The sequence below is a fragment of the Podarcis vaucheri genome, assembly GCF_965113315.1.
Source record: "Podarcis vaucheri genome assembly, chromosome: 8".
Taxonomy (NCBI): Eukaryota; Metazoa; Chordata; class Lepidosauria; order Squamata; family Lacertidae; genus Podarcis; species Podarcis vaucheri.
In genome coordinates this window covers 16452770-16469822 of record NC_138766.1, presented here as the reverse complement: position 1 = coordinate 16469822, position 17053 = coordinate 16452770, and the positions used below count along the sequence as shown (strand labels likewise).

General features: G+C 42.5%; 1 protein-coding gene across 7 annotated transcripts in view; it reads right to left on the bottom strand.

Annotated features, from left to right (window-relative positions):
* The window catches only part of CTNND2 (catenin delta 2), a 529021-nt gene that overhangs the window by 259994 nt on the left and 251974 nt on the right, over window positions 1-17053 (bottom strand). For all 7 annotated transcript variants that reach the window (XM_082234188.1, XM_082234191.1, XM_082234190.1 and 4 more), the window contains one exon: window positions 7396-7568. In XM_082234188.1, the coding sequence (XP_082090314.1) occupies window positions 7396-7568 (173 nt within the window). The remainder of the gene's footprint in view (window positions 1-7395; window positions 7569-17053) is intronic.

The window sequence follows — 17053 nt, the reverse complement described above, 5'->3', positions numbered from 1 at the left end:
CTTCCATAGGCATTTTGACCACTGTGAGAAACAGGATGCTGGACTATAGAGCATTGGTCTGATCCAGGAGGCATGTTCTTATGTTTTTATCCTCCACATCCACATATAACACCAGTCCTGAAAGACCTAAATTGGCTCCCAGTACGTTTCCGAGCACAATTCAAAGTGTTGATGCTGACCATTAAGCCCTAAACAACCTTGGCCCTGTATACCTGAAGGAGCATCTCTACCCCCATTGTTCAGCCTGGACACTGAGATCCAGCACCAAGGGCCTTCTAGTGGTTCCCTCACTGTAAGAAGTGAAGCTACAAGGAACTGGGCAGAGGGCCTTCTCGGTAGTGGCACCCTCCCTGTGGAACGCTTTTGCATCAGATGTCAAGGTGATGACTAACCTTTAGAAGACATCTGAAGGCAGCCCTGTATAGGGAAACTTTTTAATGTGTAATGTTTTATTATGTTTTCATATACGTAGGAAGTTGCCCAGAGTGGCTGGGGCAACCCAGTCAGATGGGCAGGGTAGAAATAATAAAATTATTATATTATATTATATTATATTATATTATATTATATTATATTATATTATATTATATTATATTATATTATATTATATTATATTATATTATATTATATTATATTATATTATTATATTATATTATATTATATTATATTATATTATATTATATTATATTATATTATATTATATTATTATATATTACCAGAGGCTGGATATCCATCACCTCTGTCTTGTTAGGAAGCTTCCAGAGACATCATCTGACTGGTGCTGGAAACAACTGATGGACTAGATGGAACTGTGGTCTGATCTCACAAGCCAGATCTTCAATTTGTGCAACAGTACTTGGAAAGTAATCTACACCAGGTATATTTAAGAAAGAGAAATATTCGTCCCAAAGTTAATATTCCATTTTTAAAGAAATCCTAGTAAGTGAATGTAGCTTAGCATTAAGAAAACACTACGTGGAAAGTGTTAAGAAGCCTTAACTGAAGATTTCAGTCTTTACTGTGCTTGTAATAAAATCTCTAGGCAATACAGTGTGAGACTTGATGTAGATAAATGGATCAGCCTACCAGTGATAAGAAGTGTCAGTCATTTAATTCCTCAGGAGCAAAATAAATGTGCGATTTCAGATGTCATGCTGTGGACATACAATTACTATTCCTGTTACCAGCCTTTCTACAATAAACTGCATTATGCCCTATGAATTAATATGGTCCTGCACAGTATCTCTTAACAGTGTGAAGCAGATAAGCTGAAAGCACATTTAACACATTTGTATGTGTTCTACTGTACACATATTGTACTTTTTTATGCCATTATATAGAATACAACTGTGCTTTAAGGAAGATTACAAAACTGTTCTGTAAATGAAGTTGTATATGTAGCGAACATTCAGTGAAAGGGCTAATCCTGTTCCATTTTAGGTCAGAAGCAAAATTCCCATGATTGTAACGGAGGCAGAAAAGGACACTGAAATTCCTTATCAGAAATGATATGTCTGAAGCCTTTCCTGCTTCACAGAGGCAAGGAAAAGCCTGGCAAATAGAAGATATGCTGTAGCTCCTCGCAATTTGTGCCAAGAAAGAGACACTGCAATCACTAGATGTAATGTTCAAAGATGCAAGAGATTTGTGTTTGCAAGATACTTTGACAATTTATATGATAAAGCTAAATCCCATTTCTTCAGCCAGTATAATTGTTATGGATCAAATGTGTAGTAGGGGCTACTCTTGGATCCACCTTTTTGCCAGTTTAGGTGATGATCCATCTACAACTCTATATTTGTATCAATAGCCTGGCTTCAATGAGTTGGTAATCTCCCATCCGGGTTAATGTGCAGACTATGAAGAGATAGAAAAAGCCTCTTCAGAATGGGTTACTAGGCATCAAGATAGCGAGTAAGGTAAGTGGAATCGTAGAATTGTAGAGTTGGGAGGGAACATCTAGTCCAACTCCCTGCTGTGCAGGAATCTTTTTGCCCAACATGGGGCTCAAATCCATGATGCTGATTGTCTTCATTTAATGGACATGATGGATGGATGGAAGGAAGGAAGGAAGGAAGGAAGGAAGGAAGGAAGGAAGGAAAGATAGAAAGATAGAAAGAAAGAAAGAAAGAAAGAAAGAAAGAAAGAAAGAAAGAAAGATCTGAACTGGTGATTGCTAACTAGGAAAGGAAAGTTGCAGGTAGGTAGCCATGTTGGTCTGCTGTAGTCGAAACAAAATACAGTGGTGCCTCGCAAGACGAAAAGAATCCGTTCTGTGATTCTCTTCGTCTAGCGGTTTTTTCGTCTTGCAAAGCAAGCCCATTGACGGATTAGCGCTATTAGCGGCTTTTAGCGGCTTATCTGCTGATCAGATCAGCTGATAAGCGGTTTAGCGGCTTAGAAAAAGGGGGGGGAAGGGGGAAAAACCAGCAGGAACTCGCAAGACATTGTCGTCTTGCGAAGCAAGCCCATAGGAAATTCATTTTGCGAAGCACCTCCAAAACGGAAAACTCTTTTGTCTAGCGAGTTTTCCGTCTTGCAAGGCATTCGTCTTGCGGGGCACCACTGTAAAAAAATTCCTTCCAGTAGCACCTTAGAGACCAACTAAGTTTGTTATTAGTATGAGCTTTCGTGTGCATGCACACGAAGAAGTATTTGAAGACGTGTGCATGCACACGAAAGCTCATACCATTAACATGCCAACATAGTTGGTCTCTAAGGTGCTACTGGAAGGATTTTTTTTTATTTTGTTAGGAAAGGAAACTCAGCCTGTGGAAAAAGCAAATGCCTAGGTAGTAATTATTAGGAAAGGGATTGAAGATAAAACGAACAGCATCATAATATCTTAATACAAATCTATGGTGCAACCATTCTTGGAATACAGTGTGTAAGAACTGTGGTTGCTCCATTTAAATAAAAAATTTAAAAATGGTAGAGCTGGGAAATGTACAGAAAAAAGCAACTAAAATCAAGTGCCGGGAACATGTAAATAACTGAGTAAAGAAGAAGAAGCTAACGGGACATGCTGCTTAGGCATTTTTCTCCCTCTCGTAATGTTAGAACTCAGGGTCGTCTCAAATAAAATTTGTGGGGGGTAGATTCTGCACAGAAAAAAGAAAAGGCATTTCTTCACATAGTTTCTGGAACTCACTGCTACAGGGTATGGCAGTGGCCACTCGGATAGCTTTGAATGTCAGTTGAACAAACTCATTCAGAGGCCACCAAATAACAGCTGCCAGGGGAGGGGTTACTGATCTTGTTACTGCCATGCTCTGCTTTCCGTGAAGGCATCTGGGGGGCCAATGTAAAACAGGAAGCTGGACTAGACAGGCTCTTTTTAAAATACAGATCTTTCTAAATATGCAGGCTTTGTACAGTACATTGAATTCTATGAGCTCCTGTACCTTCCTGGGACTGTCTCTGTTCAAACTGACTTCAATAACAGAACATTCCACAAGGAGCTACAGAGACCATGCACCAGTGATAAATTCATATCTAGTCTTCCTCGGTTGAGACGCAGGAAGGAGGAACATCCCCACAAGCATAATAGCCATGGTTTGTGCTTTATTTTGTGTTCTATCGTGAACTGTAGGTTCCTCCCATTTACACTAATGAATGGACTGAACACTCTTACATCGCTTTATAGTGCAGCTGCTGTAAAATGTTTAGATCTACTGTGCTTTGTATAAAATGTAAAATAATGTTCAGATCTACTGTGCTTTTTATAAAGTGTCATTGTGAGTTTAAAAGTAAGTCCATTCATCTGAAGCGGTCCTTACCCAAATGCTATGTAACGCCGTCCCAAGATTGCAATAATATTTTGAAAAATATATATATTAGATGTTATGCAAAAGAGCAATGATATAAAGAAAGCACAGTGATGACTTTGCTTGTGGGAATATTGTTTTAAGATACATAAAATTAAGAGTACTTCCTGTTCAGAGCAGGGGGGTTTTATTGTTGCAACTGCTGGGGTTCCTATTCAGTATGTGCAACAAGGTAAGAACGGTGCAATTCTTACAAAAGGTATGTTCAAGGGTAGGAGAAAACCAAGTATACAGCTGGAAGTGTCTTTGAGGTTCCTCCTGCAACTGCCTGCATGGCTGAAGAGGCAAGCTGCTTTTCCCTTTGAAATCAGCTTGCTTATTTGGATATGTGAGTGCCTGCAGTAAATGCTAAAGAGACACCCCTGGAGGCAGACATGTGCCCATAACCCTGCCAGACTGCTGCCTAACCAAACAACAAAGGAGGGTTTATGTACAAACTGCATCTTTGAGAAAAATCGCACTGATTTTTTTAAAAAAATGTTGTTTTCAGTATTCTGTTTATAGTGAAGAACAACACATAAAAAATTCTTTATTTATTTACCATATTTTATGCTCTATAGGACACACTTTTCCCCCTCCAAAAATTAAGGGGAAATGTGTGTGCGTCCTATGGAATGAATGCAGGCTCCTTGGCTTCAGCAAAAGGAACCCGAAGCCTCGGGAGTACAGCGGGAACTCGCGCTGCGCTCTGAAGGCTTCAGGGATAGCCACCTGAAGCCTCCGGAACACAGCGGGAGGTCCTGCTGCGCTCTGGAGGCTTCGGGTTCCTTTTGCTGAAGCCAGGAGAGCAAGACTCTCCTGGCTTCAGCAGAGAGGGAGAGCTGCGCAGCGCCCCTTCAGCCAAGCAGGAGGAGAAATGGAAGGGGCTCAGTTTCTCCTGCCACTTCGCTGAAGGGGCACTGAGCAGAGAGGGGGAGTTTTTTCCCCCCTTGTTCTCCCCCTCTAAAGCAAGGTGTGTCCTATGGTCGGGTGTGTCCTATAGAGCAAAAAATACGGTAACTGAAACTGTAGGATAGTGGGAGACAGCAGTGGATGAAGTCAGGGCCAGCCCCAGGGTGAGGCAGCATGAGAAAGCTGGCTCAGGTAGCTGATGCTGAGAGGGAGGGAGAAGACAGAGCTCTGCGTGCCCTGTAAAATTCAGCAGGGTAGCCTGCTGCCCTCAAGTGCAGTGGAGGATAGTGTCCTTTCAGTAGTAAGGGAGTAAAATGCAACCGCTAGTCTGTTTGGCTTCCGTGGGTGCCTTGGGGAGGCTGCCATCTTGTCCTTTGCCGCAGGGAATGATAGGTCTTGAGGCGGCCCTAGATGAAGTGGTGGAGTGGCAGCTGACCGCCTGACCTCCAGGCAGCTGAGTTGCTGCTGTTTACCTGAGCAGGAGTGGCAGGGAGGTCTGTGCGGTGCAAATGAACAGGAAGCATTGGATAGGCTCTGCTGGTGCGTTTGCACTTCCACTAACCTCCCCAGTCCCACTCCATAAGCAGCAGCAACTCAGCTGCCTGGAGGTCAGGTGAGCGTTGCTGCCCCGTCATGACATCATCAGTTGGTGCAGGAAGAAATCTTAGAGTGAAAGCCCTCAGTCAAACGTGAGCTGAAGCTCTGTGTGAGCGGAGGCTACCCCTCTCATTCCCACGTGGGCAAGGCCATTGCGTGCGCAGAGGTGTCGGGGCAATCCCCACTTACACAGACTTTCCTATGTGCACAAAAACACCTAGATATGGTTTTGAGGAGAGTGCAGATACTAAATTCAGAACAGAGACTTCGTCTGATTTTTGACACAAAGCATTTAAAAGTTTCCATCCTTGTTTTAGATTAAATTAGCATAAAGCATCCATAATTTTGCAAGGTGGGGAATGTGAAGGGCTTTGAAATCCCCGTTAGGGACTGCAGTTAAGTTATCATTAGCATTTTCGAAAAATGTAGGAGGCTGCATGTGTTCCAGATTATTTTTTTTGAATTAATGTTGCCAAAGCTTCTGAAATATATGTACTTTCCTCCCATGGTTTTACTTGTAACACTTGCAAGGCTAGCAGTTAAGTTAATCAAAGGCTACATTTATTTACAGCTCCCTTGCATCCTAGAAATATGCCAAATTCATGAAACCTATCACCACAATTATGCTCAGGCTAATGAAAATTGGATATATTGCAGAAGCTGGTGTGTTTCTTTTGCCAAGATATTCTCAAGACTTTTTATGCAATTACAACCTTACCCGTAGGCAACTCTCAGTATCTCAAAACAAATGAATAATAAAAAGTCTAGCATGAGAATGCCAAAAATATTTGTTATTGTCTCCAAATTTGCTACTGCATAGACATGTCCCATACAGACAGCAGGTTTGATAATAATGTCATCAAATCCATGAAAATAAAAGGAAAAAAACTCAGTAGAAACGGCTTCACAATTAAGCCCCAACTGTGTCTGCAATGTGCAACAATGATTCAAATTTGCAATATGCCACTTGATGCCTTAGAATGTGGAACATGATGAGATTAAAGGAGCAATCCTAAACACGGGAAGACAGCGTAATTTATGCTGCTGTAATTTACACCAGATCCAAGCTCTGTTCAGGAGTAGGACTACCGCCTAAGCCTAAGCCTTTAAAATACTGTTTGAGTTACACCACCATTTTTTGCCAGTGTACCTCCTGCCCAATCTAGCCCCTTCCCCAGGAATGCCCATTTTCCAGGGGTTACACTGGTGTAAATTCTGCTGGTCTTGGCTGATATGGCATAGCCGCACCTGAGCCAGGTTGAGGAAGTTACACCGATGTATCGCTGGCTTAGCTGGGGTTACAAACTTGCCAGCTGGGCCACAGATCTGTCATGTGCTATCTCGCTCATCTCGGCAGATCTAGGACTGGGATTGTGCCCTAAGCCAATTATAGAAAATGCACACAGAATGCACAAAATGAAAATAATGTGTCAGCTATTTCTGTGTAGGTAAAGCATGGTCTGCAGAGGTATCCACAGAAGTAAAGGTGCAGATTTTACACATTCCTAATTGTGATAGTGCTATATAAGTGGATTAGTAAAGGTAAAGGGACCCCTGACAGTTAGGTCCAGTCGCAGACGACTCTGGGGTTATGGCGCTCATTTCGCTTTACTGGCCGAGGGAGCCGGCGTTTGTCCACAGACAGCTTCCGAGTCATGTGGCCAGCATGACTAAGCCGCTTCTGGCAAACAGCACACAGAAACGCTTCCCACCGGTGTGGTACCTATTTATCTACTTGCACTTTGACGTGCTTTCAAACTGCTAGGTTGGCAGGAGCAGGGACTGAGCAACAGGAGCTCACCCCATCGCGGGGATTCAAACCCACACATAAATAAGTCATGATAAAATTAAACATTAATAAACATCTCCTAAACTAATGTATAAACACAAAAATGTTGTCAAATTGTTCTGCTGAATTATTCCTTTAATATTGCATTGATGTTATTAGCTGTATTCCACACAAACATAAATTATGAACTCAAACTCTGCAAGCAAAACCACGTGTGCGTGAGATTCATTTTCAACCAGAATATGCCCTTCAAAACGGCACTGGTATAAATGAACCCTTCTCAAAACATACCTGGCTATAGTTCTGTATCGCAGCTCTGGCTTGACTGCTGCGGGCTGGAAGCTGTGATGTTGCTGAATCACCGAGGGCAAGGGTTTGGTTGCTATGGTAGCTAGATGGATACTGGAAAGACCCTTCGGGTTTGGAATTGAGCTGAAGTGCACTCTGGGATAGAAGGTTGGGCCCTGTGTTGAAAGCAATTTGGAGCAGTCAGTGAGCACCACAACGGAGAGAAAGAATGCATTTATCACATTTGATTCCTGCTTTCTGCAGCTTGTCATTTCAGCAGTAAGATTGGGTCCTGTAATTTAAAGTGGCACTTATTACTTAAACATCATTATTTTGTCTTTCTCAAGAAGAGCACAGTATGTTGAGCAACTAAAAAGTGTTACTTCATTGAACTTAATGGAGGGGGGAGGGGAAAAAACTAACCTCATTTTGCGACATGTAATAGACAGGACAGGGCAAAACGGAGCACTGTAAGAAATAGGAGGCTGTTGCTGAAAGTACTGTAGCACAGTGGCGTAGCATGGGTTGTCAGCACCCGGGGCAAGGCAAGTAATTTGCACTCCCTAACCCGTGGATTTGCGCCCCCTAACCCTAACCCCCAGATGTTGCGCCTGGTGCGGCCGGGCCCCCCTGCACCCCCACGCTACGCCACTGCTGTAGCAGGCAGCCCAGTACCAAGTTTTCCCTCCTGCTCTATTCCACACTTACATTTGATTGCATTCTGCTTCCCCTCTTTTCTGACACCATCACACCCCTAGCAGCCAATGGTGTGGAATGAGGGTAGGAAAATGCACATTATGGCTGCATTCACACCGCAGTTTCCACACATTCCCATGTTGCATTTTACTTTTCTAGTTTCGTAAACCCTTCATGCCAGCCTTCCTCAGCCTAGATATTTTGAACTGCAACTCCCATAACCCCTGGCCAACAAACCAGCGTCATAGGTGGAGTGCTGGATGGGCTACATGAACAATCAGTATCATCTAGCAAGGTTTTTCGTATGACTTAATCCTCCATCTCAATTGCCAAAAATTCTGTTAGCATGGAAAATCAGGCCACATTCTTTGCTGGACCACAAACCACAGCATTCTGAGTGAGATCTCAAGAACTAGTGTACCGTAGAGGCCCAGAAATGGACTACAAAGTCCTTGATTCAAATGTTGTCTGTGCCGTGAACTCATCAGATGCTTTTAGGCAAGCCATATTACCCTCAGCCCATTTGGAATCTGAGAATCCAAACATGAATTTAGCTAACTGTTACTGAGATAATGTTCATGAAAATATCAGAATCCTCTAAGGTGCTATAGAAATGCCAAGCATTATTATTTATTAGCGTTTTTATTAACCACCTCCTCCTTTTATTCGGCCCTTGAGAAAATGGGTTCAACTGTTAACTTCGTCTGAGGAGTGAAGCTCAGCACCCCAGAATTAATTTCCCCTATTTTCTTCTCCTCCTCATTGTATATATTATTATTTTTATCTCGATTATGGTAAGGTTTATCCTTTCTTCCTTTTCTGTTCCTTATATATATAAAAAGCCAGGCTTTTTACTCAGATGGTAATGAAAATATAATGTCAGGTTATTTACATGATACCATATCATTACCAGATAAATGCACGATTAATTTGGTCCTCTAAATTACACTGCTTCTTATGCAGTAATTACTTTTAGATTTACTAAGCCTAATTACACAATAATCTGCTGAAGCTTGTAGCATATCTGAACACTCCATGTTATTTACTTGACTGGTACATGGTTCCTCCTGTGTGTGTGTGTGTGTGTGTGTGTGTGTGTGTGTGTGCATGCTATATGTTTCATTGCATTTCAATATATATATTTATATTTCATTATATATGTTCATGCAAATATTTCTGTTCTTTTAAATGATTGGGAGGGAGTTGATAGTGGCAGAAAGGTATAGAAGAAGAAAGAGCAAGACAGTGGAAGAAGACACATAAATACAATCTGCTTAGGGAGCTGTTTTTCAACAGAGCTGTTTTACTGCTGGGGTATTGCTTGGGCCAGGCTTGTTTGGGTATCTTTATTTTGTATTTTTGGTATGATTTACGTGGAAATTGTTTGATTTGGTTGTGTACTTTTTTGGTGTTTTATTTGTTGTTTATGACTAGGTTTCCTGTGTGTGTTTTTTGTACTGTGTAACATTTCATGTTGTAAGCTGCCTTGAGCATGGTTTTAACCATGGGACTGCAGCATACAAAGAAAATGATATGGAACATGCTAAAGTGTAACTGATGACTCTCATTTCAAGCTCCCTTTAAAGTGAAATGCATCATGCTGATGTCCTGGAAAATGGATGGACTCTTGTTCTACCCATTTGTTTCTGGCAATGGATGCCTGGAGCAAGAGGAGATCTTCCCTTGAGATCTTCCAGAAAACCTGATCTGAAAATGGGAAGATATATCAAAATAGATAAACTTCGCATGCACATTGCGTATAGTATCCCCAATTCCAAGCGGTGTCTTAAAAACTAATGTGTATGTCATTTCTTTTTCCCCCTTTTAAATAAGACAGCAGTACCACAGTCATTCTTTATTCTTGTAGGCAATGTTGGGGGATAATGGGAGATTGTTTACCATAAAAGGGAGGGAATGGAAGGTAAGTGTTAAAACATAAACAAACCCTGATTTAATTAAAATGTTTAGTGGACATTACAAAGTCCAAGTGGTTCGTATGTGTGTGTGTGAATAGTTTACTGTGAGCTTATCCACTTTGCTCCTCCCTCTTAGTAGATGGAGGAAGCAAATCACCATAACTGGCATAGCATTATGTCCCAACCAGGGACCACCATTTGTCTCATTCCTAGCTATATTCTGTAGTCAAAGTTTGTTCTTGATCATGGCTTGGAAAGCAAAAACAAAAACACAATCTCCAGTTAAAAAGGTAAAGGGACCCCTGACCATTGGGTCCAGTCGTGGCTGACTCTGGGGTTGCGGCGCTCATCTCGCTTTATTGGCCAAGGGAGCCGGCGTACAGCTTCCGGGTCATGTGGCCAGCATGACTAACATGTGGCGAACCAGAGCAGTGCACGGAAACGCCGTTTACCTTCCCGCCGGAGCAGTACCTGTTTATCTACTTGCACTTTGATGTGCTTTTGAACTGCTAGGTTGGCAGGAGCAGGGACCGAGCAAAGGGAGCTCACCCCGTCACGGGGATTTGAACCACCAACCTTCTGATCGGCAAGCCCTAGGCTCTGGGTTTAACCCACAGCGCCACCCGCGTCCCTAATCTCCAGTTAAGTGTGGTTTATTTTCTCCACGCAACAGTGAGGAGGAGCAAATGAGCCCAAATCAGCACATTCAGGATAAACCATTTATAATGGCTCACCATATTGAGCCAATCTGTCTATACTGCATGCCCTTCTCCTTCCTCACCACACCCCAAGGGCACACCAACACATGTGAGGCTTTTCTGTCTATATGAGCACTTCCTGTGCTTATTCCAGAGATAGGGCCAAAAAGCAGATATTGTATGGCAAGTTCTACAGGAGCTCTGTGTGAGACTGAGCTATATTTAAAACCCCCTGTTTGCAAGCTACTAAGTAGTCTCTTTAAAGAAAACAGACCATGGAGGATGTTTAGAGCAGTCATCTTATATCATTCACCTGTCAGGAACTCTTCCAGAGCTAGCTCACTACAGAAAAGCTTCAAGAATGATTTATTGTTACTGCTGCCTGCCATTCCTTTCACTCTTTTCTGCTATGGCACTCATGAGTTACATAGGGCATGGAAGTGGGACTGGGAAATCTTCTGAAGACATTATCTGTACACTTACTACATAATAATAATAATAATAATAATAATAATAATAATAATAATAATACCCCGCCCTCCCCTGCCAGAGCCAGGCTCAGGGCGGCTAACACCAATAAAATTACAGTAAAAACATAATGGGGGAGGGGAAAAAACCAATTTAAAATGCAGGTTAAAATGCAATTTAAATTGTAGCCTCATTTTAAAAGTAGCCCATAGATCAAAACCATAAGGAAACATAAGGGTCAGACTGAGTCCAAACCAAAAGCCAGGCGGAACAGCTTTGTCTTACAGGCCCTGCGGAAAGATGTCAAGTCCCGCAGGGCCCTCTAGTCTCTTGTGACAGAGCGTTCCACCAAGTCGGGGCCACTACTGAAAAGGCCCTGGTCCTAATTGAAGGTCGGTGACGCCCTGCTCCCTCTTTTTGTTGTTGGCGATTGCCTCCTGTTGACTCAAATAAACATGGGATCTCTGAGTTTAGTCATTTGCTCTTCCCTGAAGGAATGGGGATGGGGAGAGGCAAAACGATAAGAGGCAGTGTAAGATAAAAGATCTGCTTCTGATCTCTCTCAAGGACAATCACAAGGAGGGACAAATATATCTGAATAGCTCTTTAAACAGATTTCTATATAATTCTCCCAGTTTTAGCTTTAGGTAAAGGTAAAGGGAAAGCGAAAGGAAAGTCCAATGCTGTAAAGAAAAATATTGCATAGGAACCTGGAATGTAAGAACCATGAACCTGGGTAAGTTGGATGTGGTCAAAAATGAGATGGCAAGAATAAATATTGACATCCTGGGCATCAGTGAGCTAAAATGGACGGGAATGGGCGAATTCAGTTCGGATGACTACCATATCTACTACTGTGGGCAAGAAACCCGTAAGAGAAATGGAGTGGCCCTCATAGTCAACAAAAGAGTGGCGAAAGCTGTACTGGGATGCAGTCTCAAAAATGATAGAATGATCTCGATACGAATCCAAGGCAGACCTTTTAACATCACAGTAATCCAAGTTTATGCACCAACTACTGGTGCTGAAGAAACTGAAATTGACCAGTTCTATGAAGACTTACAAAACCTTATCGAAGTGACACCAAAGAAGGATGTTCTTCTCATTATAGGGGATTGGAATGCTAAAGTAGGGAATCAAGAGATAAAAGGAACAACTGGCAAGTTTGGCCTTGGAGATCAAAACGAAGCAGGGCAAAGGCTAATAGAGTTCTGTCAAGAGAACAAGCTGGTCATCACAAACACGCTTTTCCAACAACACAAGAGACGACTCTACACATGGACATCCCCAGATGGGCAACATCGAAATCAGATTGATTATATTCTCTGCAGCCAAAGATGGAGAAGCTCTATACAGTCAGCAAAAACAAGACCTGGAGCTGACTGTGGCTCAGATCATCAGCTCCTTATAGCAAAATTCAAGCTTAAACTGAAGAAAGTAGGAAAAACCACTGGACAGGTAAGATACAATTTAAACCAAATCCCTTATGAATACACAGTGGAAGTGAGGAACAGGTTTAAGGATTTAGATTTGCTGGACAGAGTGCCTGAAGAACTATGGATGGAGGCTCGCAACATTATACAGGAGGCAGCAACTAAAACCATCCCAATGAAAAAGAAATGCAAGAAAGCAAAGTGGCTGTCCAACGAGGCCTTACAAATAGTGGGGGAGAGAAGGCAAGCAAAATGCGAGGGAGATAGTGAAAGATACAGGAAATTGAATGCAGATTTCCAAAGAACAGCAAGGAGAGACAAGAAGGCCTTCTTAAACGAGCAATGCAAAGAAATAGAGGAAAGCAACAGAACGGGAAGAACCAGAGATCTGTTCAAGAAAATCGGAAATATGAAAGGAACATTTCGTACAAAGATTACCATAATAAAGGACAAAAGTGGTAAAGATCTAACTGAAGCAGAAGACATCAAGAGGTGGCAAGAATACACAGAGGAATTATACCAGAAAGATATGGATGTCTCGTACACCCCAGGTAGTGTGGTTGCTGACCTTGAGCCAGACATCCTGGAGAGTGAAGTCAAATGGGCCTTAGAAAGCACTGCAAATAACAAGGCCAGTGGAAGTGATGGTATTCCAGCTGAACTGTTTAAAATTTTAAAAGATGATGCTGTTAAGGTGCTACACTCAATATGCCAGCAAGTTTGGAAAACTCAGCAGTGGCCAGAGGATTGGAGAAGATCAGTCTACATTCCAATCCCAAAGAAAGGCAGTGCCAAAGAATGCTCCAACTACCGCACAATTTCACTCATTTCACATGCTAGCAAGGTTATGCTTAAAATTCTACAAGGAAGGCTCAAGCAGTATGTGGACCGAGAACTCCCAGAAGTGCAAGCTGGATTTAGAAGAGGCAGAGGAACCAGAGACCAAATTGCAAACATGCGCTGGATTATGGAGAAAGCTAGAGAGTTCCAGAAAGACATCTACTTCTGCTTCATTGACTATGCAAAAGCCTTTGACTGTGTTGAGCACAGCAAACTATGGCAAGTTCTTAAAGAAATGGGAGTGCCTGATCACCTCATCTGTCTCCTGCGAAATCTCTATGTGGGACAAGAAGCTACAGTTAGAACTGGATATGGAACAACTGATTGGTTCCAAATTGGGAAAGGAGTACGGCAAGGCTGTATATTGTCTCCCTGCTTATTTAACTTATATGCAGAATTCATCATGCGAAAGGCTGGGCTGGATGAATCCCAAGCCGGAATTAAGATTGCCGGAAGAAATATCAACAACCTCAGATATGCAGATGACACAACCTTGATGGCAGAAAGTGAAGAGGAATTAAAGAACCTTTTAATGAGGGTGAAAGAGGAGAGCGCAAAATATGGTCTGAAGCTCAACATCAAAAAAACGAAGATCATGGCCACTGGGCCCATCACCTCCTGGCAAATAGATGGGGAAGAAATGGAGGCAGTGAGAGATTTTACTTTCTTGGGCTCCATGATCAGTGCAGATGGTGACAGCAGTCACGAAATTAAAAGACGCCTGCTCCTTGGGAGAAAGGCGATGGCAAACCTAGACAACATCTTAAAAAGCAGAGACATCACCTTGCCAACAAAGGTCCGTATAGTAAAAGCCATGGTTTTCCCAGTAGTGATGTATGGAAGTGAGAGCTGGACCATAAAGAAGGCTGATCGCCGAAGAATTGATGCTTTTGAATTATGGTGCTGGAGGAGACTCTTGAGAGTCCCATGGACTGCAAGAAGATCAAACCTCTCCATTCTGAAGGAAATCAGCCCTGAGTGCTCACTGGAAGGACAGATCGTGAAGCTGAGGCTCCAATACTTTGGCCACCTCATGAGAAGAGAGGACTCCCTGGAAAAGACCCTGATGTTGGGAAAGATGGAGGGCACAAGGAGAAGGGGACGACAGAGAATGAGATGGTTGGATGGTGTTCTTGAAGCTACTAGCATGAGTTTGATCAAACTGCGGGAGGCAGTGGAGGACAGAAGTGCCTGGCGTGCTCTGGTCCATGGGGTCACGAAGAGTCGGACACGACTAAACGACTAAACAACAACAACAACAAAGGTAAAGGGACCCCTGACCATTAGGTCCAGTCATGACCGACTCTGGGGTTGCGGCGCTCATCTCGCTTTATTGGCCGAGGGAGCCGGCGTCCAGCTTCCGGGTCATGTGGCCAGCATGACTAAGCCACTTCTGGCGAACCAGAGTAGTGCACAGAAACGCTGTTTACCTTCCCGCCGGAGCAGTACCTATTTATCTACTTGCACTTTGACATGCTTTCGAACTGCTAGGTTGGCAGGAGCAGGGACCAAGCAATGGGAGCTCACCCCGTTGCAGGGATTCGAACCGCCGACCTTCTGATCAGCAAGTCCTAGGCTCCGTGGTTTAACCCACAGTGCCACCCGCTTTAGGAATGCTCTAAATCCATGGTTCCCAACTGGTTGTCGGTGGACCCCAGGGGTCCACATAACCTACCCAGTCGGTCCATGGCACATACCCATCAACTGTCTGGAGCATCCCATTTTGAGCGGTCATGCTCTTGTGTGAAAGCACAGCGCCCCAAAATCCATGAGATCATGGCCAGATGCAGTTCTCATGTGAGATTGCATTGCCCCAAAACACACATTTGGGGGTGCCATGTTTTGCTCGTGGGAAGCTGCCAATAATGTTTCTGCGACTCAAACAGAACATCAGTCCAACAAACTTAAAACTGAATTGTACCCAAGCAATCCAGATAGATGATAACTGTATTGTTCAGATAATTTGAAGTGGTCTTTGTTGACACACTCACCTACACACACACACACACACACACACAGTATGAAACAGCATTTTATAACAATCTAAAAACACAAAACCAGACAGTAAAATAGTAGAAAGTTAAAAACAAGTTTAAAGCAAAAAGAAATTAAAAACAAAAATCAACAGACTGTATGTGGGGGTGTACCCTTAATTGCCTGCAGAGGCCTGGTGGAATAAAAAAGTTTTCAGCAGCCGTTTAAAAGTTGGCGTGGAATGCACCCACTGGGTAACGATGAATTTTGCGTATCTGCACAGTTTGTGTCAAGGGACACCAGTGCTTAGCTCTCGGAGCAATTTCAGCTGCATGAAATGATGATAAAAGCAACGCCAACAATGGTGTCTTTGAGCTTCTGCAGAGTGCCTTCCTGCTATCGCTGGAAACCATAACCAGCCTGGAAGGGCTTCTAGACAAAGACTGTGGCTGAACCCAAACATTTCTCTCTGTCTCTCTCATGAAACGCTGTAATCAAGATTTAGAAAACAAAAGAGAAGAACTCATGCACAAAGGCAAACGAATGCCTCAGACATATTCCATGTGACTTTAATTAGAGCATTATATGTGTTAAGCAATCCCCATGGAGCAGTCTGTCAAGATCAACAGCACAAGGTTACCCTGAAACCTTTGCTGGATTATGAGAAGGAAATAACTCTCACTGATTAACAGACTGCTAGCTCAAAAGATGCCAGATTTAATCTTATTCTACCCTTTCAACCATCTGACAGGTGGTTATTTTTAAAAAATGAGAGAACATGGACTGAATTGGCTTTTTACACATCTAACGATGCAGATGCGGGGCTTTTGTTGCGCAGCCTTTTTAATTCGTTCAGAGGAAGCGACAGGTAGAAGAAAAACATAATAAAAATCAAGACCAAATGCTTTTTCAGACGCAAACATCTGCTTTGTTAGAGATTCTACAATAGAGATGGTTTTTTGGAGTGTATTCACTGGGGAATTGCTGAAAGCACTCTATTAAACGGAGAGGCGAGTTGAAATGACTTAATAAAGTTTTGTATTGTACATATGCTGATTCTTTTCATTAAAATCAAATATGCCAGGCATCTGTTATAATAACTATCGCTTTAGAGGATCACGTATTCCCATACGATAGCTTTAATTCTTACTTTAAAGCAGAGTTTGAAAGAGCTGGACCCCAGAACTTGTTTCCTGTATCATCAGTTCCCCATGTGTATGCAAATAGCCAGAGAAAGTCCTTTGTTATCCATAAGATTCCTCAAACTTTAAATTTATTGGCAGGGGGATAACCCCCCAATATTTTAAGAGCTACTTCACAGCTGGGTTTCTGTATATACATAAAAATGAAATGTTTGCATTCAGCAAGAAGGTGTGTATCAGCTAACATATGTATTACACAAATATGTGCACCCGCTAATATGTAAAATTATCCTTTCTGTCTGATTGAAGGTTTTCTGCAGTAGTTGTACCACAACAGCCTGTTGCATAAAGGGAAAAGTTCTGTACTGAACAGGGTGAGTTGAAAATGCACAATACGTCTCCTTCCTAGCCACTAATTTGAGCGATTATGTTTGGATAAACTATGGGCAATGGAAGAACATGGATGAAATGAACTGTCTGGCACAACAGCATCA